General features: G+C 44.8%; 1 protein-coding gene across 1 annotated transcript in view; it reads right to left on the bottom strand.

Annotated features, from left to right (window-relative positions):
* htr7c (5-hydroxytryptamine (serotonin) receptor 7c) overlaps positions 1–25,581 on the bottom strand; it is a 54,450-nt gene extending 28,869 nt beyond the window's left edge. Inside the window, exon 1 of the mRNA XM_036599043.1 lies at positions 25,232–25,581. Within this exon, the coding sequence (XP_036454936.1) occupies positions 25,232–25,581 (350 nt within the window). The remainder of the gene's footprint in view (positions 1–25,231) is intronic.
* Positions 25,582–26,337: the final 756 nt, after the last annotated feature.

The raw sequence follows: 26,337 nt of genomic DNA, 5'->3' as shown, positions 1-26,337 counted from the left end.
TCATCCACATTTTCCACTTTTCATGGCTTTTTTCCATGAACACACACCACCAGCACAGCAACAGCCTCACTGTCATCCACCATATTTGTTTTGTAAGTTTGTACTGTGCCTTCAACATGGTGGTGGTAGTATGAGGGAAGACTCTGGGGGGACTATGAGGGGGAGAACTCTGAGAACTTGGGCTTCTGCCTGTAGCTAGAAGGCCGGACCCCCTCATAGCTGTAGTAGGACTGATGCAGGACTGTTACTGTTACTGCGCAGACAGTTACTGTACAAGTTTACTCTGCATACTTTTACATATGCTGCTCTCACAGTACAAACAACCTACATTTACATTCTCTCTACTCACTCTGTATATATTATATTTATACTGTATATATTTATATATGTATATGTATACTCTCCCATGACCCTGAAGGATAAGCGGGTTAGAAAATGTGTATTTATACTCACATATCCATATTTTTTACCACTCTACCGTCCCTCTGCACTTCATACAAATACAACTGTATTTTGCATTTAGATGCTAACTGCATGTCATTGGCTGTGTACCTGAACTCTGTACCTGAACTCTGTACCTGAACTCTGCACAACGACAAAGTTAAATCTTATCTAATCTAATTAGTACAACAGCGTTTTAGGGCCACTGTTAATAAAAATTAAAATAGTAGACTTCGAGAATAAAGTTATAATATTTCAATATGACATAATTCGAATAAAGTTGTAATATTTTGAGATTAAAAAGTTATTTTAAAAATAGTCATAATATTTCGATAATAAAGTCGTAGAATTACGACATTGAAGTGTGATATTACCAGGAAAAGCCACAGTATAGTGGCCAAAGCGTTTGCGAAAGGAAAGTAGCACCTCCCCATGCTAAAATGAGGGACGTTGAGGAGTTGGTAGATTTATGTTTGTATCGATTCACCCATAAAGAAACACTCAGTCTCCCTGTCTCTCTGCACATCAGCACCAGCCTGTTATTAGTATAAGAACCGGCTGAAACTGCTGAGCAGGAAACTGTGTTTATCTAGAATAAAGAGCCCGACGGACTCGGAGGAAACTGTCTGTCTGTGTTGTTGAAGGAGAATCTCAGGCAGGGTCGTCTACACGGCTATCGGGGCTCCATCTCCCCCCATTCAAAGAGGGCATGAAGTTCTTGAAGGAGCGGAACTCCGGCGTGCTCGGTGTCTTTGTCCTCGCCAGTACAGCAACCGAGACCCCAGCGTGTTCTGGCAGCCCCCCTACAGTTAGCCCACTTTATCCTCCAAATATCGCGAGTTTATTCCTGTAACTTTACGACTACTTTATCCTACAAAATATGACTTTTTCTCTGAATATCATGACTTCATTCTCAAAGTCTGTTATTTTTTATCTTTTTTAACAGTGGCCCTAAAATGCCATTGTAAACTAGTGACTAACATCAGGAAAACATTGGTGAATGAGGCCCATGTTTACCAAAGATTCCTTTTTTAAGAGTGTAGCTGTTTTTAAGAGTGTAACTAAATGAAGGAATATGTCACACATCCCACTCACACACTTAAACACTCGCTTAAAGCACATCTTCCTCTGCTCTCTCTCTCTCTCTGTCTTTCTGTGTCTCTCTCTCTCTCAGCTGTTCACTCAGGATGCACTACTCCACATATGTGTGATATGTCAGCGCTGCGAGCTGTAATTGAGAGAGAGACAGAAACGCTGGCTGCAGCACACACTTCACTACTTCACTCAGGCTGCGTCCTGAACCACATTAGCACAGATCTGTCACACTTGTCCGATTAGCTTCTCCAGCCTTTCGGCTCCAATCTTAACACGGCTCGACAAATTAGAAGCAGTCGTAATTTGGCAGCTTGCTTTAGTGGAGCTTTCACAGATAAATCCTCATAATCATGTAAAACCTTTCACTTCTCCTGCTGCTAACAAGCTGCTGCAGGATCAACACAGCAGCTCAGTTTGGAAATGTAGGACCACAAAAACTCACCTTAAATACCGATTATTGGTTTAATAGCAGGTTAAAATCATGACCTTCATTATGTAGCTTCAACAAGCTAAATCACTTAAGCTTATGTTATACTGGTAGCATTGCTAACATCACTAGCACTCATCCTGTTACTGCCGCTAGTTTCATTTTCCTAGCCGGCAGCTGTTGGAACAGAATTCCTCCAAATCCGGAAGCGGCAGATTGGAAATATCACTCCTGTCCTTTTTGCCAGCATGAAGCTGACTTTCCAGAAAGCCTTTTTGCGAATACCTTCGCTCACACGTTTCTAAATACCAAAGAACACTTTGAAATCATATTAATCTGCCTGTGTTTGCAAAGTAATCGCATTCTTTTTAAATATCACTCCAAATTATTTATATATTTTTATATGTTAAGGTTCAGCCAATTTTTGGCTGCAGTCGGGTTCAGACTGGATTTTGTGGGCTACAGTCGGTTCAGACGGAATTTTGTGGGCTACAGTCGATTCAGACGGAATTTTGTGGGCTACAGTCGGCTCAGACGGAATTTTGTGGGCTACAGTCGGCTCAGACGGAATTTTGTGGGCTACAGTCGGCTCAGACGGAATTTTGTGGGGCTACAGTCGGCTCAGACGGAATTTTGTGGGGCCACAGTCGGTTCAGACGGAATTTTGTGGGGCCACAGTCGGCTCAGACGGAATTTTGTGGGGCCACAGTCGGCTCAGACGGAATTTTGTGGGGCTACAGTCGGTTCAGACGGAATTTTGTGGGGCTACAGTCGGTTCAGACGGGATTTTGTGAGCTACAGTCGGTTCAGACGGGATTTTGTGAGCTACAGTCGGTTCAGACGGAATTTTGTGGGCTACAGTCGGTTCAGACGGAATTTTGTGGGGCTACAGTCGGTTCAGACGGAATTTTGTGGGGCTACATTTGGTTCAGACGGAATTTTGTGGGCTACAGTCGGGTTCAGACTGGATTTTGTGGGCTACAGTCGGTTCAGACTGGATTTTGTGGGGCTACATTTGGTTCAGACGGAATTTTGTGGGCTACAGTCGGGTTCAGACGGAATTTTGTGGGCTACAGTCGGTTCAGGCTGAATTTTGTGGGACTACAGTCGGTTCAGACGGAATTTTGTGGGCTACAGTCGGTTCAGACGGAATTTTGTGGGACTACAGTCGGTTCAGACGGAATTTTGTGGGCTACAGTCGGTTCAGATTGAATTTTGTGGGCTACAGTCTGATTCGGACAGTGCCCACCCTGGCCCACCCTCTTCAATCTAGTCCTGCTTTGTTCTGTGGTGGTGTTTCAGTTGTGACTTATTTCCGACTACATTACATCAAATCCTGAACGTAAACAGCGCCGCATTACCCATCAGTGGAGAGTGAAGTGTGTAACTCTGCTTTTACACTCTGCTTGTTTCATACTTGCATGTCTTTTCATTTGGTCTGATGAAATGTTTGGCTTGTTTATCATCAAAGAGAGATCTCTTTGTATTGTCCCTTTGATCTAGGCCATTGATTGTCTCTGATGAATAACACGTTCATGATTGACACACTTTTATAATGATTTAAAAGGGAAACTAAATTTATGCATAAAAGTTTCTTATGCAGATTTTTGCAACACAGCATTTCAGGTATTGAGATTTTTTTCCGCTAAAGTTTGTTAACATTCATAAATTATATTTTTTTAATTTTTCGATTCTGGATGGAAATTCAAGACTTTACTCAAATTCCTTGTTGATTTTCTAGGAGTAAATTAATAAACATCCTCTACAGACACATTCCTGCACAGTTTAATACACACTTACTGCTTATTTACTGAATTTAACACACAGGAAAAAATGTATTGAGGGTTTTTTTTTATGTAACCTTCAGAAAATAAAAACAAAAACCTTTGAAAACTGTGAACGAACATGCAGACCACCAGTATAAAGGGTCCTTATACGTTATACGCCTATCAATCCTCCACTCAGGAGGTCCTTGAAGCGCCACATTTTAATCTAAAGGGCCACATGTGGTGACCCCCAAGTCACGGATGAGCACCACCGCCCGGGTCACGAACATCTCCACAGAACAAATGAGGAAAATCTCATACGCGCTTTTGCCCCCATACAAGGACAACGAGCTGCACCGCAGAACCGTTATACGTTCTCTCAGGATGCGCAGACAGACGCTTCAGGGATAAAAGCGGTGGGAGCGCCAGGAGAGACGCGTCCGTCTCATAACACACACAATTACGCCTGTCTGTTCAGGTCAAGAGGAACCACAGCGCTAAAGAATCCGGCAGCAAGAGCAGACCTTTAATGAGGAGAGAGAGACAGAGGGAGAGGGAGACAGAGAGAGGAAGATGGGGAGAGAAGAGAGAGGAAGATGGGGGAGAGAGAGGGGGGAAAGATAGAAGAGAGAGAGAAAGAGTGAAAGAGAGAGGAGAGAAGAGAGAGGAAGATGGGGAGAGACTGAGGGAGGAAAAGAGATGGGGAGAGAGGGGTGAGAAGAGAGGGGGGGATAGAGGAAGAGAGATAGGAAGTAGAGAGGAAGACAGGGAGAGGGGGAGAGAGAGGGGTGAGAAAAGAGATGGGGGAGAGAGAGAGGAAGAGAGATAGGAAGTAGAGAGGGAGAGAGGGGGTGAGGAGAGAGAGGGGGAAAGATAGAGAATGAGAGAGAGAGAGAGAGAGAGAGAGGGGAGAGAGACAAAGAGAGATAGGAAGTAGAGAGGGAGAGAGAGTAAGATGGGGAGAGAGGGGGAAAGATAGAGAGGGAGAGAGAGGAAGATGGGGAGAGAGAGAGAGGTGGGGGGAGAGATAGAGGAAGAGAGATGGGAAGAGAAGAGAGAGAGGTGGGGAGAGAGATAGAGGAAGAGAGATAGGAAGTAGAGAGGGAGAGAGAGTAAGATGGGGAGAGAGGGGGAAAGATAGAGAACGAGAGAGAGGAAGATGGGGAGAGAGAGAGAGGTGGGGGGAGAGATAGAGGAAGAGAGATGGGAAGAGAAGAGAGAGAGGGGAAGATAGAGAAAGAGAAATAGGAGAGAGAGAGAGGAGACATAGAGGAAGAGAGAGAGGAAGATGGGGAGAGAGAGGTGGGGGAGAGGGAAGAGAGAGAGGGGGAAGATAGAGAAAGAGAGACAGGAGAGAGAGGAAGACAGCATGAGTGGGCGGGGCTAAACTGCTGCAAATGTAAATGTGTTGGTTTTGACATCACAAAAACAATGGATTGAAAGCAGGCGGTCTGGTTTGTGTATACGGACCGTACGGCCCGGGAGTGAGCTGTGCGCTTTGAGCATTTTTAAGCCCTGTTACTTTAAATATCGGGAACACTTTGTTCCTTTCCGTGTTACGGCCCTGTAGGATAACATATTTGTGTGCCTGTCCTATAAAAAGGGCTTTCACACCGGGACGGACCCCCTGAAGGATGCACACGTGCAGCAGCAGCTCCACGTCTCACCGCTGCATTCATTTATTTATAAACAAAAGGAGAGGACGAGAGAGGAGGTGGAAAAGAGCTGATGAAATGTTTTTCAGGTGAGTAACACAGTGAGAGTAATGCAGGTGCAGGTTAGGCTGCATTTCTGCACGCGTGTGCAGACCAACACCGTCCCCACAGACCTTACAGGCCTGAAATGATGAGTGTGCAGGAGAGAGAACATTATTAAACCCTTTACTGTACTGGTACAGCTCCATTTTATTATACGGCATGTTTGTGCATCAGATCGTCCGGCAGTGCGTCGCTGTAATACAGCGCTAGAAAGGATCTCAGGATTCGATTCCCACAAACCGTTCTATGATCCGTTACTCACAGCAGTGACGATCGTCTCCTTCACATCATCAGCACTGAACGATCAAACACTATCAGACCTGAGTGTCGTCACCTTCAGAGCCTCTCCGCCTCCACAGAGACACCATCATCCAAAACATGAGGTCTGATAACACGGCAAGAGTCAGAGATCAGTCTAGAGATCTGAGTCAGGAGGAAATGAACTCCGTTCTAGACTCTGTTACTCTGAGTCACTAACTCAGACAGTTATTCTGATAAACTGAGAGTCCTTTTAAATGAGACCAGCATCATCACTGTAGAACAGAGTATGTGGGAACAGCGCCCCCTTTACTTTAACTTTCACGTTAACTTTAATGATTTAATTCCAAGTCATTTTAATCCATTTCTATTGGTCCAAATTTGGTCCATTCACACTGAAGTTATAAGGATTGTTTTAGCACAGCCTGCTTTTTTAAATAAGACACAATACAGGGCAGCCAATCAGAACACAGCTCATTTACATATGTCAGTTTTAAAGGCGCAGTAACAAAAACAGCCTGTTTTATTGTGAGGAATAAAGAGAGGCTGGAAAATGATCAGGTAAAAGTGAATTATGATGGTTTTTGGTTCATAAAACCACCCAAACCTTGATAAGTGACCCTCAGAGAAAACAGTAAAACGCATGAATAATGCAGCGTATGGGCCCTTTAGGTACTGACGACATCCATAATATCGTCAGAAAATCTTTTCATCATGGAATTTATAACGATAACAGTAAAATATGGTCATATTTGGAGACGTTCTGTCCTTTTTTACAGTTTATAAGGTTTATATTCAGTGAACTGTAAAGTGTGTTTAGGTCAGAATTCACTGTTCCTTTTGTACTGAACTGCAACTTTCAGGTCGAGCGATTCTTCATTATCCACCAGAACCTGTTCATACATCTGCTGTTCAAACATCTCTGTGCATACGGTACCTGGATAACACACGACCTCTGACCTCATTCTCTCCTCCTCCTGTCCTTCAGCCTGAGGAATTCTCCTGCCCAATCTGACCTCAATTCAAAATCTCAATGATTATATCATTAAAACAGTAACAGCAATAAAACTGTCACTCGCATACTAAAGCAACCACACAGCAACATCCTAGCAACCACCTGGAATACGAAAGCAACTACCTAGCAACACCACAGCAACCATCTGTAATACCATACCAACCTTATAGCAACATCTTAGCAACCACTGGGAACACTGTAGTGACTATCAGAGATATCACAGCAACCACCTAGCAACACCCTAGTAACCATCTTGAAAGCTATAGCAACCATCTAGTGACACCTTAGCAATCACCCTGTAACACCCTAGCAAACATCTGGTATACCATAGCAACCACTTAGCAACACCAAAGCAACCACCTGGGATACCAAAGCAATCACATAGCAACAACCTAGCAACCACCTGGAATGCTATAGCAACCACTTAGCAACCATCTGGGATACCACAGCAACCATCTAGTGACAGACACTTTAGTAACCCCCTAGAACACCAAAGCAACCACCTGGGATACGATAGCAATCACATAGCAACACTCTAGCAACCACCAAGAATACCACAGCAACCACCTAGCAAAACCCTAATAACCATCTGGGAACCCATAGCAACCATCTAGTGACACCTTAGCAATGACCTGGAACACCATAGAAACCACCTAGTAACACCCTGGCAATTATCTGGAATACTGTAGCAACCGTCTAGCATCCAACTGGGATAACACAGTAACTATCTACCGACACTTTAGCAACCACCTGGAACACCAAAGAAACCGCCTAGCAACACCCTGGGATTCCATACCAACCATCTAGTGACACCATAGCAACCACTTAGCAACACCCTAGCAACCATCTGGCATACCACAGCAACCATCTAGTGACACCTTAGCAAACCCCTGGAACACCATAGCAACCACCTAGTAACATCCTAGCAATCATCTGGCATGCCATAGCAACCATCTAGCAACACCCAAGCAACTACCTGGAATACCATAGCAACCACCTAACAACCACCTGGAACACCATAGAAACCACCTGGCAGCTATGTGGGATACCATATCCACCATCTAGCAACACTTTAGCAACCACCTCGCAACACCCTAGTAACCATCTGGGAAGCCATAGCAACCATCTAGTGACACCTAAGCAACCACCTGGGACACTATAGCAATCATCTGGAAAGCCACAGCAACCATCTTGTGACACCAAAGCAACTACCTAGGATACCACAGCAATCTCATAGCAACCACCTAGCAATCATCTGGGATACCACAGTAACTATCTAGTGACACCCTAGCAAACACCTGGAACATCCTCGCAACCATGTGGAGTACCGTAGCAACCATGTGGGATATCATAGCAACCATCTAGTGACACCCTAGCAACCACCCAGCCACAGGAATCAGCAGCTGGTGTAAAACTCATTTTCAGCAGTTCACCCTGTGTGCAGTGGGTCACTTTCCTGCTAAATGAGCTTCACTAAAATTCTGATCCCCTGAAAAGTCTCCAGTCATAAATCATAATCATAATAAAACATCTCTCCTCCTTACAGGCAGCGATGCGGCGTCTACTGGACGTTCAGAATCTGCACTTTCCACACAGTTTCCCCCGTTTCAGTCAGAGATAATAAACACAGCGTAAGAGGGGGCGGCCGGCCGGACCCCGCGGGGTTAAACCGTTAATATTGCTGTGACCGCTTCCATTAGCGGCTCTGCTCGCTGCGTTGCCGGACAGCCGTGCGTTCGGTCAGACAAATCATTCTTAATCATCGCTCCCCCACCTGGAGATGACCTCCGGGGACCCCCGGGATGGTTGCCGCATCCTCTGGGGCATCTTAAAGGGAGCTCGTTTGCATGCGGCCGCATTTTTAATGGCAGGCAAAACCACACTTACGATGAAAACGCGCTCCTCATGCAGCTCGCAGTTTATTAGCAGGTGTTAAAAAAGAGGCAGTTTTTGGTCAGTTTCGAATTATTCATGCCATCATCATAAATAATTCATGCCAGAACCTGAGAGGTGGAGGAGATTATAGAGTTATGGAGCTCCTGCGCCGTAAAATAAATAAATAAATATATAAACTCAGTTTTTTTGCATGCAGTGTTGGAGACAGGAAGAGACAGATCCGCATTAAAATTGCAAATGAAACGAGCACATGGTCCTGGAATTTACGGGTGAGGACAGACCGAGGAAGCCTGTGGCTAAAGCAGGACGCCTCCGGATTTCGGCTGCTTTTCTCCAGACTCTGCTAATGTACCGGCCCCCATCAGCGCTCAGAACCGGGTCAGAACTGAGCTCCAGTACCTTTATGCCTTTATACTCATCATCCAACATCAGCACCTCACCTCACTAATGCTCCTGTGGCTGAATGCAGTCAAATCTTCACAGCAATGTTCCAACACTTTCGTTTACAGTGCATGAAGTTCTAGATATTAAAGCAGAACTTTGTACTATTTGCTGTTAAAACTGAAATTAGTGTCATTACTGAGTGAGGAGAATATAAACAGGCTGAAATATGCTGATCTGCTGCTCTGAGTCGCCTGTAAAGCCTGAAATAATCATTTAAAGTCAGAGGTGTCGAGTTTTTCACGCCACGTCGTACGTCTTTAAGTATCAACGTCACACAGACTCTAAAAGAAGGTCCGGCTCGATGTTTCGGCCTCAAATGACCTCAGATTCAACATCATACTGATAAGAATCTGATGACTATAGTAGATAATTCACCCACATCCTCAGAGACGCTCCTTCACCAAGTTTAGACCGAGTTCTCTCTGAATTCTCTTTCAGCCTCGCAAAAGTCAGATTCTTCCGCTTTTGGGGGTCCGAAGCTCAACCAACATTACAAAATGTTTGTCTGCTTGTTGCGTGCAATTACACATTCTCACCAGAGAGGGCTCCAAATCCCCAAATCCTACATAGTGTTGCTTTATTTGTGTGGAACAAACTGTAAAGTACTTGCTAATTATTCTGGGTAACATGATGGTGAGCTTCAAGACTAAATCACGCTGACACGCCCAACACGTTCTAGATATTAACTAAGTGTGTGGAACTTTACAGGACTAGATAATTATTCTGGGTGAAATGATGGTAGGCTCCAAGGTAGGTTAACTAAGTTACACTGAAATGCCCAACGGGTTCTAGATCTAGAACTTCTTAACTCTGAAATCTGATCTGGTTTAGTCTCCATGACGACTTCTGTTAGGACTGAATTAACCACAGCAACCATCTATTAACACCACAGCAACCACCTGAGATATCGTAGCAATCATGTAGCAACACCCGAGCAACCACCTGAAATACCAAAGCAACCACCTAGCAATCATCTGTGATACCATAGCAACCATTTTGCTACACCCCAGCAACCACCTGGAAAACCATAGCAACCACCTCCAACCACCCTAACCTGGAGTTATTTCCACTGTACATTTTGTAACATGTGATTAATATAACCTGGGATTATTTCTACGGTTTGTTTTAAAGCACATGATTAATGTAACCTGGGATTATTCCTATGGTTTGCTTTTTTAGCACGGGATTAATGTAACCTGGGATTATTCCTACGGTTTGTTTCTACAGGTTTATGGCACAAGATTAACCTGAGCTACATCAGCCTCGTAGCTCCAGTTCTAAAGCTGTCAGAGCCCAGACGTGTGCTGGCTGATGGACTCAGTTTTGGGGTGGGGGGTCAAACAGGGGGATTAGATTGATCATGTTAACGTGAGCAGTGTGTGGGTGAAGGAGGGGTCATCATCACACAGACGTCAGTCATGCTGTAGTTGCGGTGCTGACAGCGCTGATGTGTGTGTGTTTTGTCAGTGTATCTGAGCGTTTGCTGCCCGGAGCGGCGCTGACCTCCAGCTGACTTTGACCCGTCAGTCTTCGGGCCGAGTCTGACGGCGGAGTCGAGCGAGACGCTCCGACATCACAGCTCAGCTCGGCCTTAAACACGCTTTAATTCCCCACCGCGCTGGAGACGGAGAATTCCCTCTCCTCACATCTGCTCAGCGTTCCCTCCTGAGAGCTAATCCCAAACAATGTAGCCCACCGCCGGAATACGGCCGCGTCCGTCTGTCTGTCAGCACACATATAAATAATTCAGCAGATAGATTAATTTATCAAAACAGCTTTGATTAACACAGAGAGGCCCAGATCAGCTTTCACTCAGGAGCCCTTCATCAGACAGAGAGAGAGAGAGAGAGAGCAGAGATAGAGCGACAGAGAGAGAGAACAGAGAGAGAGAATAGAGAGAAGAGAGAGAGAGAGAACAGAGACAGAGAATAGAGAGAAGAGAGAGAGAGAACAGAGAGAGAGAATAGAGAGAGAGAGGGAGGAAGGGAGAGAGATCAATGAAAAGAAAACTGATTGTGAGGAGAAAGAAAGAAAGAAAGAAACAAAGAAAGAAAGACAAAATGGAGAAGAGGGTGGCGGAAACAGTGGGGAAAAAAGAAAGGGAAAGAGAGAGAGAGAGGAGAGAAAAAGATAAAGAGTGGAGATAGAAATAAGAAACTAAACAAGACAGATAAAAAGAAAGAAAGAAATGTAAAAGAGAAAAAGAGATTCAACAGAGTGGTGCAGATCAAGACAAAGAGAAAAGGGAGAGAGAGAGTAAAGGATAGAGAGGGAATAAAAGATAGAGGGAATAAAGGAGAGAGAGAGAGAATAAAGGAGAGAGGGAATAAGGGATAGAGAGGGAATAAAGGATAGAGAGAATAAAGGAGAGAGAGAGAGAGAATAAAGGAGAGAAAGGGAATAGAGGAGAGAGAGAGAGAATAAAGGATAGGGAATAAAGGAGAGAGAGAATAAAGGAGGAAGGGAATAAAGGAAAGAGAGAGAGAATAAAGTAGAGAGAGAGGGAATAAAAGAGAGGGATTAAAGGAGAGAGAGGGAATAAAGGAGAGAGAGAGAGAGAATAAAGGAGAGAGAGGGAATAAAGGAGAGAGAGAGAATAAAAGGAGAGAAAGAGAATAAAGGATAGAGAGGGAATAAAGGAGAGAAGGAATAAAAGAGAGAGAGAGAGAATAAAGGAGAGAGGGAATAAAGGAGAGAGAGAGGGAATAAAGGAGAGTGAGAATAAAGGAGAGAGAGGGAATACAGGAGAGAGAGGGAATAAAGGAGAGAGAATAAAGGAGAGAGAGAATAAAGGAGAGAGGGAATAAAGGAGAGAGAATAAAGGAGAGAGGGAATAAAGGAGAGTGAGAATAAAGGAGAGAGAGGGAATAAAGGAGAGAGAATAAAGGAGAGAGAGAATAAAGGAGAGAGGGAATAAAGGAGAGAGAGGGAATAAAGGAGAGAGAGGGAATAAAGGAGAGAGAGAATAAAGGAGAGAGAGGGAATAAAGGAGAGAGAGGGAATAAAGGAGAGAGAGAATAAAGGAGAGAGAGGGAATAAAGTAGAGAGAGAATAAAGGAGAGAGAGAATAAAGGAGAGAGGGAATAAAGGAGAGAGAGAATAAAGGAGAGAGAGGGAATAAAGGAGAGAGAGAATAAAGGAGAGAGAGGGAATAAAGTAGAGAGAGAATAAAGGAGAGAGAGAATAAAGGAGAGAGAGGGAATAAAGTAGAGAGAGAATAAAGGAGAGAGAGAATAAAGGAGAGAGGGAATAAAGGAGAGAGAGAGGAAATAAGGTAGAGAGAGAATAAAGGAGAGAGGGAATAAAGGAGAGAGAGAATAAAGGAGAGAGGGAATAAAGGAGAGAGAGAATAAAGGAGAGAGAGGGAATAAAGGAGAGAGGGAATAAAGGAGAGAGGAATAAGGAGAGAGAATAAAGGAGAGAGAGGGAATAAAGGAGAGAGAGAATAAAGGAGAGAGGGAATAAAGGAGAGAGTAAAGTCAGCGGCGCTGTGCAGATCGATGTCTGTGCGCGAGAGTGGAAACCCTGCAGCTCTCGTTTCTCCAGTAAAGGTCGCGGATGTCACACCGACTGCGCTTTCACCTGCATTTGTTTATTTAATCACCAGAACCAGAACCTTCCCTCCGGACTCGCTCTACGCCCTCCGCTTTACAGGGGAACCCCACCCACTTTACTAAATCCCCCACAAAATTAAACGATCAAGATGACAGAGCCAATCAGAGTCGTTCAGAGTGGTTTGGTGTGAAACGCTCCGTTCTAGATAAACTTACTGAGTCAGAACTGTTCACAGTGGTGGTGATAGGAACCAGACGTCCACCTCTAAAAGCTCCCTCACAGAAAGTTCCTACATGAAATGGTTATGAATTCACTGCCTGATGACTGAGACACTGTTTTATGATAGTTTAGAGAACTTAAACTCCATTCATGGTGGAGGGATACATGCAGGGCGCTGTGAGGCAAAATAGTCCCCAAAGAAAACTTATTATTTCAGATTTTCCACTATTTTCCATCATCAACATTCATATAAACTCAGAAGACTCGTGTAGGTTCACTGGTGGTTCTGGATAGTAAATAAAATGTCTATATTTGTGTTGTAGTCATGGCGACCCCTGGTTCCTATCACCACCACTGTAAGACATCTGAACCTTTTCACACCAAACCGCTCTGAATCTCTCTGATTTGTTTGATTTTGAACATTTTGGTGGAGTTCCCCTTTTATGTCTGATTTTGTTGCTGTCAGTACGCTCTTAGAAAAGATGGTTCTTCCAGGATTCTATAGTAAAGACGATAGCTCTATATAGAACCATGAACACTCAAAGAACCATTTGCATGCGTAAAGGGTTCTCTGCAGTCTGAATCGGTTCATCAGATTGATGCAGAATATGTTGGTTCTACATAGCACCAAAAAGGGTTCTGCAATTGTGACAATAGAAGAACCCTTTTTGGTGCTATGTAGAACCAACACATTCTCCATCACTCTGAAGAACGAATGCACCATGCAAAGAACCCTTTAATCATGCAGACGGCTCTTTGAGTGAAAGATGGTTCTTTAAGAGTTCTTTAGTAAAAATGATGGTTGTATATAGAACCGTGAACACTTGAACCATTTGCATGAATAAAGGGTTCTCTGCATGGTGAAATGGTTCTTCAGACTGATGGAGAATGTGTTGGTTCTATATAGCACCAAAAAGGGCTCTGCTATTGTTACAAGCTTGACATCATAACAATAGCAGAAACCTTTTTGCATGCAAAGGGTTCTTTGAGTGTTCATGGTTCTATGTAGAACCTCTGTCTTTACTAAAGAACCCTTGAAGAACCATCATTTTTAAGTTTTATATGTTCTGTGTTTTGGTGCTGGACGTCACAGCAGCGACCAGCAGCCTCTCAGTGGTGTTTGTGATTCAGAAGCTTTAAATATTTGAATTCAGTAGTTTTTCTGGCCTGTTTCTCGCTTGATTGCACCGAAATCCAGAGTGGACCGGGCGGTTCTGCCGCCTGTACGTGCTTTTCTCCTTTTTCCTTTGTTGCCTTCTGAAGCGAAGGCTTTTACAGCGCCGCGATCACGACCCACAAGTCGTGATATTTCAAGTGTTACGCACTTTTTTTCTTTCTCAGCTTTTTTGTGCTTCCGTCTTTTTTCCTTGCTTTTAATGTCATTCCTCTATAAAAAACAGCACGACTGCATAATGACTCGGCACGGCCTTGTTTCAGACCTGAAGGCTCCCACTCGGCACCAGCGTTTGAGGAGCGCTGAACGACTGTCACCTGTTTTTACCTGCTTCTGTTTTTATGCTTTGCCTTTTATGCAGTCGGACAAAGGAAACGAATAAGAGAGAAGTGCTGAACATGATCTGCTTTATAATAACGGGCTCAAACAGGAGCCCTGCGTCTTTAATCAGGCCTGATTTTTTGGTCCAAACCTGAGAACTTTGTTTTTCAAAAACAGCCCAAACCACACCAGCAAGGAGAATTCCACCAATTTAAAAAAAACTCTGGGCTATTTGAGAGAGGTTTGACATGAAATGGAATTTAAAAACATGTTTTAGGCCAAAATCTTCTCTAAACTATCATAAAACAGTGTCTCAGTCATCAGGCAGTGAATTCATAACCATTTCATGTAGGAACTTTCTGTGAGGGAGCTTTTAGAGGTGGACGTCTGGTTCCTATCACCACCACTGTGAACAGTTCTGACTCAGTAAGTTTATCTAGAACGGAGAGTTTCACACCAAACCACTCTGAATGACTCTGATTACATCTTAACCACTTAATTATGCAGAAAATTTTTAATTTTCACTTTAACCTCTTTCTGCAGTGCCCCCTAGTGGCCGTTCTGCTGGCGACTCCATTTACATAATGAAATTAAATATGTTGTTCCCCGTAACTCTGTTATGAGATGAACTAGGAAACTGCTGCCTCTGTGTGTGAAATCTTGTGGAGCTGCTAGTGAGCAATGACGAGTTAAACGGGAGGGGTGAGACCCCTGTGAAAAACTATTCACACCTCTCCACAAAGACGGCCGTGCTGAGATAAAACAGACAACTGCAGCTTTATTCATATCAAACAATCCTCTTACAACTCGCACAGTAAAAAACAGCTTTAAACACAAAAAATGACACTTTTACAAATGTTGAAAACATATAAATTTCCATCAAAGCACCTTCCGTCAACATTAAAAAAATCGAAATATTAAAAATGTAAAAGAAGTGGTTTATCTCTTTGGTCCAGTTCTTGAGCATCTTTTGACTGGTACTGTATGTAAACAGGGTGCGCTTTGAAGGAATAAATAACAGTTCATTTGTCCTTATGCCAGCGATGCCCACTGCCACTTTCTTCATTGATTCAATACATTTGTATTCACAGTTGTGAAACCCACTGGTGTTCAGATAAAGAGCTGCTGCCCCGAGGCTTTAAGAAATCAAGCCTTCGGGATGATTAAAAACACATTTAGCTTCACAAGAACAAATTCACTGATTACAAGTGTGACCTCTGGTTCATTTTTCCTCTTTTTTTGGGGGATTTTTCCCCAATTTAGTCATTTTTAATTCCACCCACTAGTTAGGACCCCCCATCCCCTGACCCCCAACAAAAAAACACACACGATACCACCAGCTCTAGGAGGGCGAAGGCCAACACAGGTTTCCTCTGAGTTCTGTGAAGCTCCACCACATCTGTTCAAACTGTTTCTAATGCAGCTGAATGCATACTAACAGACGCCTGCGCTGACTATCATCGCACTGAGTGATGGGGGGAGATGGGGGGCCATCCTGCCCACCCAGAGACAGCGAGGACAACTGTGCTCTCTTGGACTCCTGGACAGGGGAGGCTGTAGCATCACCAGGGATCGAACGCGCGATCTCCTGATGACAGAGACAACACTTAGACGGTTCCACCAATCGGGAGCCCCATTTTTCCTCTTAAGGTCAGTTTATCTGTGTTGAATCTTCACTGTAGGTGTAAGTATCTACCTACACCATAGCCTAACGTGCACCTCCACAGAAAGGAACATGGATCAAGTTGAGGAGAGATTAACCGACTAACTGCTCTGCTTTCACAAGTATACACAATAAAAACTTATTTCAGCAAGAGCAAAGTGGGCCGATGGTGTTGGAGACAGCCGAAATTAAACCTGTTGTAGTGTTTTAAGCTGTGGCCTGCTAGGCTAAGCTAACCCGAGTGTACCTGGCTTCCCACCGCAGTACAGGCTCAGTTTGAGCGAACTGATGCTTAAGAAACACCCGTTTAGAGGATAAAGACTCAAAAACTTACATGTTGAATGGCGCTGACGTGACGATGCAGAGCGATGCAGACACACCAAAGCGCAGGTATAAACACTCACAACGACGAGGCTTCAGCGTAGCCTTCGACGCAGAAACACAAATCGGCCTATAGACCCAGTCAGCAGGAATGACCACACTGGGGCTGCCTCTTATACTCTATAATGAGCCATGCTAATGCTAATGCTAATCCCAGGTGCCCTGAGAGAGACTCCATGCTTACTGAACACCTCAATTAATCAAAAGAAGAATCTGCAGAGCTCAAAATCCCCAAAGGTGAGGAGCACATTTGATGTTCTATATCTAAATTTCACAGATCATTCGCTATGAAATGGAATCGGGCTGCAGCTGAGACAACCCCCCCAAACCCCAACCCCCCCAACCAAAAACCAACAGCAGCTTCTTTTATAAGATTCTGAGACGAAAATCTCGTTAAACTTGCTGGAATTTGGTCAGGTTCATAAGGCGGCTGATGCAGTGCTGCCTGAAAAATATAGTCTTCTTTTGGAGCCTTAATGCATCAATTATGTTCTGATGATTGAATTAAATGGCTGTAAACAGACTGTAATCAGACTTCTATCCTAAAATTCATTCATCATATAATTCATATGCAGGAAAAAATGATGTGAGGCAAAAACACAGATTTCCCACTATTTTCCATCATCAACATTCCATATAAGCTCAGAAGACTCGTGTAGGTTCTCTGGTGGTTCTGGATAGTAAATAAAATGTCTATATCTGTGTTGTAGTCATGGCGACCCCTGGTTCCTATCACCACCACTGTAAAGACATCTGAACCATTTCACACCAAATCGCTCTGAATCTCTCTGATTACACCTCACACACTGAATTATGGGGGGATTTTGAGAAATTTGTGGAATTCCCTTTAAAAAAACACGAAGTACTCTATATAAACCATATGACAGTGTAAACGTTTTAAATTCCCTATTAAAGATGAACAGAAAATCACTCTGTAGAACTGAAAGGCTGTGCTTGCGCTTTTATTTATTCGGTATCAGCCGCTCATCCTCACTAATTTAAATCCAAGTCATGAATGGTGGTGTTTTTAATTCAGACAGGACGCGTCTGAAGAGGCTCTTAAAGACGTGGAAGAGCTCTAGAAATCAAAGCATTTATTGTGTTAGTTAAACACGATTGAGACTGAGGAGCAGCGGAGTGGCAGCAGTGATGAGGATAAGAGTACGAGCAGCAGTGGACGCAGATGAAGCAGTGACAGAAGGAGGAGAAGAAGAAAAGTAAAAGAAAGGTAAAGGGTAAAACAGCGGGGAAGGGGTAAGAGTGACGGGCAAAACAGTTAAAGGGGTAAAAGCAGGTGAAAAGAATGAAAGGGGTAAAAGAAGTGGCAGCAACATCCAACTGTAGCCCACGAAATTCAGCCTGAACCGACTGTAGCCCACAAATTCAGTCTGAACCGACTGTAGCCCACAAAATTCAGTCTGAACCGACTGTAGCCCACAAAATTCAGCCTGAACCGACTGTAGCCCACAAAATTCAGTCTGAACCGACTGTAGCCCACAAAATTCAGCCTGAACCGACTGTAGCCCACAAAATTCAGTCTGAACCGACTGTAGCCCCACAAAATTCAGTCTGAACTCGACTGTAGCCCACAAAATTCAGCCTGAACCGACTGTAGCCCACAAAATTCAGTCTGAACCGACTGTAGCCCCACAAAATTCCGTCTGAACCGACTGTAGCCCACAAAATTCAGCCTGAACCGACTGTAGCCCACAAAATTCAGTCTGAACCGACTGTAGCCCCACAAAATTCCGTCTGAACCGACTGTAGCCCACAAAATTCAGTCTGAACTCGACTGTAGCCCACAAAATTCAGTCTGAACCGACTGTAGCCCACAAAATTCAGTCTGAACTCGACTGTAGCCCACAAAATTCAGCCTGAACCGACTGTAGCCCACAAAATTCTGTCTGAACCGACTGTAGCCCACAAAATTCAGTCTGAACCGACTGTAGCCCACAAAATTCAGTCTGAACCGACTGTAGCCCACAAAATTCAGTCTGAACCGACTGTAGCCCCACAAAATTCCGTCTGAACCGACTGTAGCCCACAAAACTCAGTCTGAACCGACTGTAGCCCACAAAATTCTGTCTGAACCGACTGTAGCCCCACAAAATTCAGTCTGAACCGACTGTAGCCCCACAAAATTCAGTCTGAACTCGACTGTAGCCCACAAAATTCAGCCTGAACCGACTGTAGCCCACAAAATTCTGTCTGAACCGACTGTAGCCCACAAAACTCAGTCTGAACCGACTGTAGCCCACAAAATTCAGTCTGAACCGACTGTAGCCCCACAAAATTCAGTCTGAACCGACTGTAGCCCCACAAAATTCAGTCTGAACCGACTGTAGCCCACAAAATTCAGTCTGAACCGACTGTAGCCCACAAAATTCAGTCTGAACCGACTGTAGCCCACAAAACTCAGTCTGAACCGACTGTAGCCCACAAAATTCAGTCTGAACCGACTGTAGCCCACAAAATTCCGTCTGAATCGACTGTAGCCCCACAAAATTCAGTCTGAACCGACTGTAGCCCACAAAACTCAGTCTGAACCGACTGTAGCCCACAAAATTCAGCCTGAACCGACTGTAGCCCACAAAATTCTGTCTGAACCGACTGTAGCCCACAAAACTCAGTCTGAACCGACTGTAGCCCACAAAATTCAGTCTGAACCGACTGTAGCCCACAAAACTCAGTCTGAACCGACTGTAGCCCCACAAAATTCAGTCTGAACTCGACTGTAGCCCACAAAATTCAGCCTGAACCGACTGTAGCCCACAAAATTCAGTCTGAACCGACTGTAGCCCACAAAATTCTGTCTGAACCGACTGTAGCCCACAAAACTCAGTCTGAACCGACTGTAGCCCACAAAACTCAGTCTGAACCGACTGTAGCCCACAAAACTCAGTCTGAACCGACTGTAGCCCACAAAACAATGCCCAACCTGACAGCCCATGTTGCATCTGCAAATTAGTTTATTCAGTACATTCAATTTTTAAGTTTATAAGTACATTCAATGCCTCAGATGTTCGTGAGGTCACTGTAAACAGATTGTATTGTGCAGTGGTGCTTGTGCTGGATGTCTGCCAGTGATGGGAAAGTGAAGCAAGCCCTGCCAGCAGGTATATTTATTATCATGGATATACGTAGATGGTTGTGTGCATCCCCATCTGTTTCTAATGCTCCCTCAGTGATTTAGATCTGGAACCGGGCCCAGACGCAGACTCCAGTGCTCCGCCGCTGGTGTATCAAAGGGCAATCCGTTTGTCAACGGTGCTCGAGCTGGATGGGTTATTGTATTGACTCTGCAGTCGCCTCAGTTCCTCTTAGAAAGGTTACGCTTACGTCGCTGGCTTCCTTCCGTAAAGGCAGCTCCGCGTCAGATTTGAGAGGGTCAGTTGATAAAGAGCTGATTTATGCTCCACCGCTTCAGTTCACAGCGTGAGTGTAGTTTGCATCTGGTGGTTTTACGTATCAACTACACAGCTTCCAGTCCAGTTCTCGGGACCTCGATGCACTGCGGGTTTCAGTGTTTTTCCTACAGTAACACACCTGGCTCGGCTCATTAGGGGCCTGATAATTAATTACCCTCCCTCAGTAGTTCCTTAGGGTCCCTAGGGTTTTCCACGTGATTGCTCCCACCCAACTAGCAACACAGGGATGAAGGAAAAAGGTGGACTGTCTGGGGACCAAGCTGGGAACACTGCAGATTGTTCTGTACTTGCCAAGCTTAAAATTAATTAATTCATTCATTCATTCATTCATTCATTCTCAGAGGTGAGTAGAGTAGTTTAATCAATACTTAAGTAAAACTAAAAAGTAAAAGTAAAAGTACCTTCAGATAAAACAACTTGAGTAAAAGTACAAAAGTATCGGGTCAAAAACTACTGAAGTACTGAGTAACGTATAGAAATGAGGAGTACATCCAGCATCTGTCAGCACAGGAGCTGAAGTCTGTACAGCTTTATTTTTCTTTTTTGGGATTACTTTGGTCTAAAATAAAATGCTAAAGCTCCAAACTCTCAGATGTGACCAATCACAGAGCAGCACAGACGTTGTCACTAAAACGAAACACAAAAAAGTAATTAATTATGAAATATGAACGGCTAAAATGCAGTAGATTATTTTACTCACTAATATACTTGAGAAGTAAAAGAATTTTACTTTTTTTGAAAATACTTTTAAAAAAAAATTAAAACTAACTACATTTTTTAAATTAAAAATTTTAAATGTAGGTGCTGGATGTGCTCCTCATTTCTACACATTACTCAGTACTTTGGTAGTTAATTTTATTTACAAATCCATTAATATTTTACTGAAGTACATGTTCTTGAGTAGTTTTTTAGTGTTCAGTGAGTCTCTCTCTCCCTTTATTCCATCCTCCATTCTTTATAGGAGACTCACTTTCAGTTCCTCAAAGAATCTGCAGCCACACCTCCAAAGTTCAGTCTTAGAAGCTGGTTTAGATTTTCTGCTTCTCACCATCCAAACATTCCTAAGTGCAGTCAATGAAAGCTTCGCCTCAGATGTCCAGTTTCAGGGTTCTAGTCTATGTTCTATTTTGTCTGCTTGTCCTCCTCGGTATTGTGAACTGTGGTACACAGTGAATTTTGACCGGTTTATTGTGAAATTTCCATTCAAACGCTGAAGGTCAGGAAATGAACTCGACCTCACTGTAGTTTTAAAACCACACGCAGGGCTGGTACTTTCAGCCCAACCGCAGTTTCCGTCTCTCAGCCTGACTGAACAGGCCTGCCTTCCACTTTTAGAAACGTGAGTGATGATAAATTACCGGCTTTTAGCAACACGCTGCTTTAACACCACGCCTCACTTTTATCACCTTTTTCACATGCAGACCAAATCCGGCCTTCAGCAGCTCCGCACTTCACACACCACAGCAGAGATATATATATGTATACACCATATATCCAAAAAAGGTAACTTTACAGGAGAAGGAAAAATCTTTATTTTTAATGGAAGTTAATAGAGAAATTATTTAGTCCAAGTAATTCTGATCAGCAGGGAATGTTAACACAATGAGCTCGTGATTTCACATTATAGCAAATGAGCACAACGGCAGTTTAGCCCCACCCACTCAGTCGACAGCAGTTTAGCCCCACCCACTCAGTCGACAGCAGTTTAGCCCCACCATTCAGCTACAGCAGTTCAGCTCCACCATTCAGCTACAGCAGTTTAGCTCCACCCATTCAGCTACAGCAGTTTAGCTCCACCATTCAGTCTACAGCAGTTTAGCTCCACCATTCAGCTACAGCAGTTTAGCCCCACCATTCAGCTACAGCAGTTTAGCCCCACCATTCAGTCTACAGCAGTTTAGCTCCACCATTCAGCTACAGCAGTTTAGCTCCACCATTCAGCTACAGCAGTTTAGCTCCACCATTCAGTCTACAGCAGTTTAGCTCCACCATTCAGCTACAGCAGTTTAGCTCCACCATTCAGCTACAGCAGTTTAGCTCCACCATTCAGCTACAGCAGTTTAGCTCCACCCATTCAGCTACAGCAGTTTAGCTCCACCATTCAGCTACAGCAGTTTAGCCCCACCCATTCAGCTACAGCAGTTTAGCTCCCCCCATTCAGCTACAGCAGTTTAGCTCCACCATTCAGTCTACAGCAGTTTAGCTCCACCATTCAGCTACAGCAGTTTAGCTCCACCATTCAGCTACAGCAGTTTAGCTCCACCATTCAGCTACAGCAGTTTAGCTCCACCATTCAGCTACAGCAGTTTAGCTCCACCATTCAGTCTACAGCAGTTTAGCTCCACCATTCAGCTACAGCAGTTTAGCTCCACCATTCAGCTACAGCAGTTTAGCTCCACCATTCAGCTACAGCAGTTTAGCTCCACCCATTCAGCTACAGCAGTTTAGCTCCACCATTCAGCTACAGCAGTTTAGCTCCACCATTCAGCTACAGCAGTTTAGCTCCACCATTCAGCTACAGCAGTTTAGCCCCACCATTCAGCTACAGCAGTTTAGCTCCACCATTCAGCTACAGCAGTTTAGCTCCACCATTCAGCTACAGCAGTTTAGCTCCACCATTCAGCCTACAGCAGTTTAGCTCCACCATTCAGCTACAGCAGTTTAGCTCCACCATTCAGCTACAGCAGTTTAGCTCCACCATTCAGCTACAGCAGTTTAGCTCCACCATTCAGTCTACAGCAGTTTAGCTCCACCATTCAGTCTACAGCAGTTCAGCTCCACCATTCAGCCTACAGCAGTTTAGCTCCACCATTCAGCTACAGCAGTTTAGCTCCACCATTCAGCTACAGCAGTTTAGCTCCACCATTCAGTCTACAGCAGTTTAGCCCCACCCATTCAGCTACAGCAGTTTAGCTCCACCATTCAGCTACAGCAGTTTAGCTCCACCATTCAGCTACAGCAGTTTAGCTCCACCCATTCAGCCTACAGCAGTTTAGCTCCACCCATTCAGCTACAGCAGTTTAGCCCACCCACTCAGCCTACAGCAGTTTAGCTCCACCATTCAGCTACAGCAGTTTAGCCCCGCCCATTCAGCCTACAGCAGTTTAGCTCCACCCATTCAGCCTACAGCAGTTTAGCTCCACCCATTCAGCCTACAGCAGTTTAGCTCCACCATTCAGCTACAGCAGTTTAGCTCCACCATTCAGCCTACAGCAGTTTAGCTCCACCCATTCAGCTACAGCAGTTTAGCTCCACCATTCAGCCTACAGCAGTTTAGCTCCACCCATTCAGCCTACAGCAGTTTAGCTCCACCATTCAGCCTACAGCAGTTTAGCCCCGCCCATTTAGCCTACAGCAGTTTAGCCCCACCATTCAGCCTACAGCAGTTTAGCTCCACCCATTCAGCCTACAGCAGTTTAGCTCCACCATTCAGCCTACAGCAGTTTAGCCCCGCCCATTTAGCCTACAGCAGTTTAGCTCCACCCATTCAGCTACAGCAGTTTAGCTCCACCATTCAGCTACAGCAGTTTAGCTCCACCCATTCAGCTACAGCAGTTTAGCTCCACCCATTCAGCTACAGCAGTTTAGCTCCACCATTCAGCTACAGCAGTTTAGCTCCACCATTCAGCTACAGCAGTTTAGCTCCACCCATTTAGCCTACAGCAGTTTAGCCCCACCATTCAGCCTACAGCAGTTTAGCTCCGCCCATTCAGCCTACAGCAGTTTAGCTCCACCCATTCAGCCTACAGCAGTTTAGCCCCCCCATTCAGCCTACAGCAGTTTAGCCCCGCCCATTCAGCCTACAGCAGTTTAGCTCCACCCATTCAGCCTACAGCAGTTTAGCCCCGCCCATTCAGCTACAGCAGTTTAGCTCCACCATTCAGCTACAGCAGTTAAGCTCCACCATTCAGCTACAGCAGTTTAGCTCCACCCATTCAGCTACAGCAGTTTAGCCCCGCCCATTCAGCTACAGCAGTTTAGCTCCACCATTCAGCCTACAGCAGTTTAGCCCCACCATTCAGCTACAGCAGTTTAGTTTGTGTGAGAATTGATTCCTGTAAAGAAACATCATGATCAGAAGTATCGATACTTCTGTATTGATCAGCCCATCTGTACAGGACGGTGCGTTAATAACTACAGGATAAACTCTGATCTACATGATGTAACACTATTAATTACCTCTGCAGTGTAATTAGTCTGTTAACAGTGTGTTTCACTGAGCTCTGTTGTAAGTAACACCCCAGTGAGCATCAGCTGAAACCGCAGTAATCAGCTGTTCACAGTTTAATGTACTGATTTACTCCATTAATTTCTGATAAGAAACAAAATAACAGAAACACCACATGACACACACTAATTGGCCACTTTATCAGAAACACATACCTCATATCAGCATAAATAAGAGACCCCCATACAGACCACCGCTGACCAGACTTCAGCGCAGCAGAGATAAACGAGCTCCCGCACAGGCGCGCTTAATTACGCATTATGGACAGAAACCAGTACATGAAGCAGACAGGCCCCATGTGAATAAATAAGTGCACCCACTGAGCTGAAACGGGGATGAAACGAGCATCCAGATGTTGAGCAGCAGCCCAGGTGTTGTCTGGAGGTCACCTTTCCACACCGATGATGCATGAATCTCACCATCATTACGAATGTGTGAGTGAACGCGCATTGATTTCGCCTGATTTAAATGTGGACATAATATATAATATATTACTAATCTATGACAGATTGCGGAAGGTAAATAAACAAAAAGAGTACTCGGCCCAGGTGTGTCCTGCATCTCACCTGTCCACCTTCACCTGTCCGCCCAAATTCCACCTACAGCATTATCATGAATAAATACATGAAGCCCAAATCTGTGACAAACTCACACACGCAGGTGAGAGCTGGAGTTAACCTGCATCCAGGTGTGCCGCAGCATCCAGCCAGGTACTGCAGCTCACCTGTTCGTACTAATGACCCAGAAGCTCATTATGAATAAGTGACCCTCACAGCTACACACAGTATAAAACAGTGCTAAACCTTTGCCCAGGTGTGCAGCAGCAGAGGTTACCTGTCCACAGTGATAACGCAGAAGGTCATTGTGAATAAATAAGTGAGCCTCACAGCCACATACAGCATCAAACAGGACAAGACCTGTATCCAGGTGTGGAGTTCACCACTGAATACCACCCCCCTAATTATGATAACCACCCAGGATAAAACAGGACTAAACCTGTATCCAGGCGTGCAGCAGCAGTGGCTCAGGTGAGTAGAGGAGCTCACCTGTTCACAGTGATGATCCAGAAGGTCACTGTGAATAAACAAGTGACCCTCACAGCCACGCATAGTATAAAATAGCACTAAAGCTGTATCCAGGTGTGCAGCAGAAGCAGCGCTCACCTGTCCACGCTGATGACGCAGAGGGTCATGATGGACGCGGTGCAGCACATGACGTCCATGGCGATGAAGATGTTGCAGAAGACCTGTCCGAAGAGCCACTGTCCGCCGGTCAGGTCGGTCACTATGGCGAAGGGCATGACCACCGTGGCCACGCTCAGGTCCGCCGCCGCGAGCGACACGAGCAGGTAGTTGGAGGGCTGCCGGAGCTTCTTCACCACGCACACCGCGATCACCACGAGCGCGTTCCCCATCACCGTCAGCGCCGACACGCAGCCCAGACACACGCCGATCACCACGCGCTCCAGCGCGCCGAAAACCAGCGGCTCCTCCGCGCACGAGGCGTTCCGCATGGCTGCGCGCGCGCTCTCCTCTCCCGCTCAGCTCCGCTCTGCACTGTGCGCGCGCTCCGAGAGGAAGGATAACAAAACTCTCTCTCTCTCTCTCTCTCTCTCTCTCTCACTTTTACTCATACATACATACGCGCGCGCAGAGAAGCACGAGAAGAGGAGAGAGAGGGAGGGAGGGAGAGAGAGAGAGAGAGAGAGAGAGAGAGACAGAGAGCGAGCGAGCGCGAGGGCGCGAGACTCTCCCGTTACGCGCGCGCGTCGTTTAGTCCATGGAGAACGGGGTAAAACAAAGAGGAGCGCGCAGAGGAACAGGACCAGAGAGACTGACAGACAGACTGACAGACTGACAGACAGACAGTGCAGGATGGTGTAAATGTGTGTATCTCTGTTATTCAGGGTGGTGAATGTAAACAGGCGTCAGTTTAAAGGCGTAAACAGCTGTTTACTATAAACATAAACAAAAATAAAGTTAGTTTATAGTAATCACAGATTTATATTTATACATTTATAAATTATATATTTATAAAGTGGGAAAGAAAAGTGAGAAGTATTAATATTGATCACTAAAAATAGATCTAATACACTAAACTCTCTCTCCCTCCCTCTCTTTCTCTCTCTCTCTGTCTCTCTCTCTATCTTTATCTCTCCCATCATCTCTCGCTCTCCCTCTCTCTCTCTGTCTCTCTCTCTCTCTCTCTTTGTCTCTCCCTTCATCTCTCTCTCTCTATCTTTATCTCTCCCTTCATCTCTCTCTCCCTC

The sequence above is a fragment of the Colossoma macropomum genome, unplaced genomic scaffold (genome assembly GCF_904425465.1).
Source record: "Colossoma macropomum unplaced genomic scaffold, Colossoma_macropomum, whole genome shotgun sequence".
Classification (NCBI taxonomy): domain Eukaryota; kingdom Metazoa; phylum Chordata; class Actinopteri; order Characiformes; family Serrasalmidae; genus Colossoma; species Colossoma macropomum.
The sequence above is the reverse complement of the archived record's forward strand: the minus strand, read 5'-3'. Positions and strand labels throughout refer to the sequence as shown.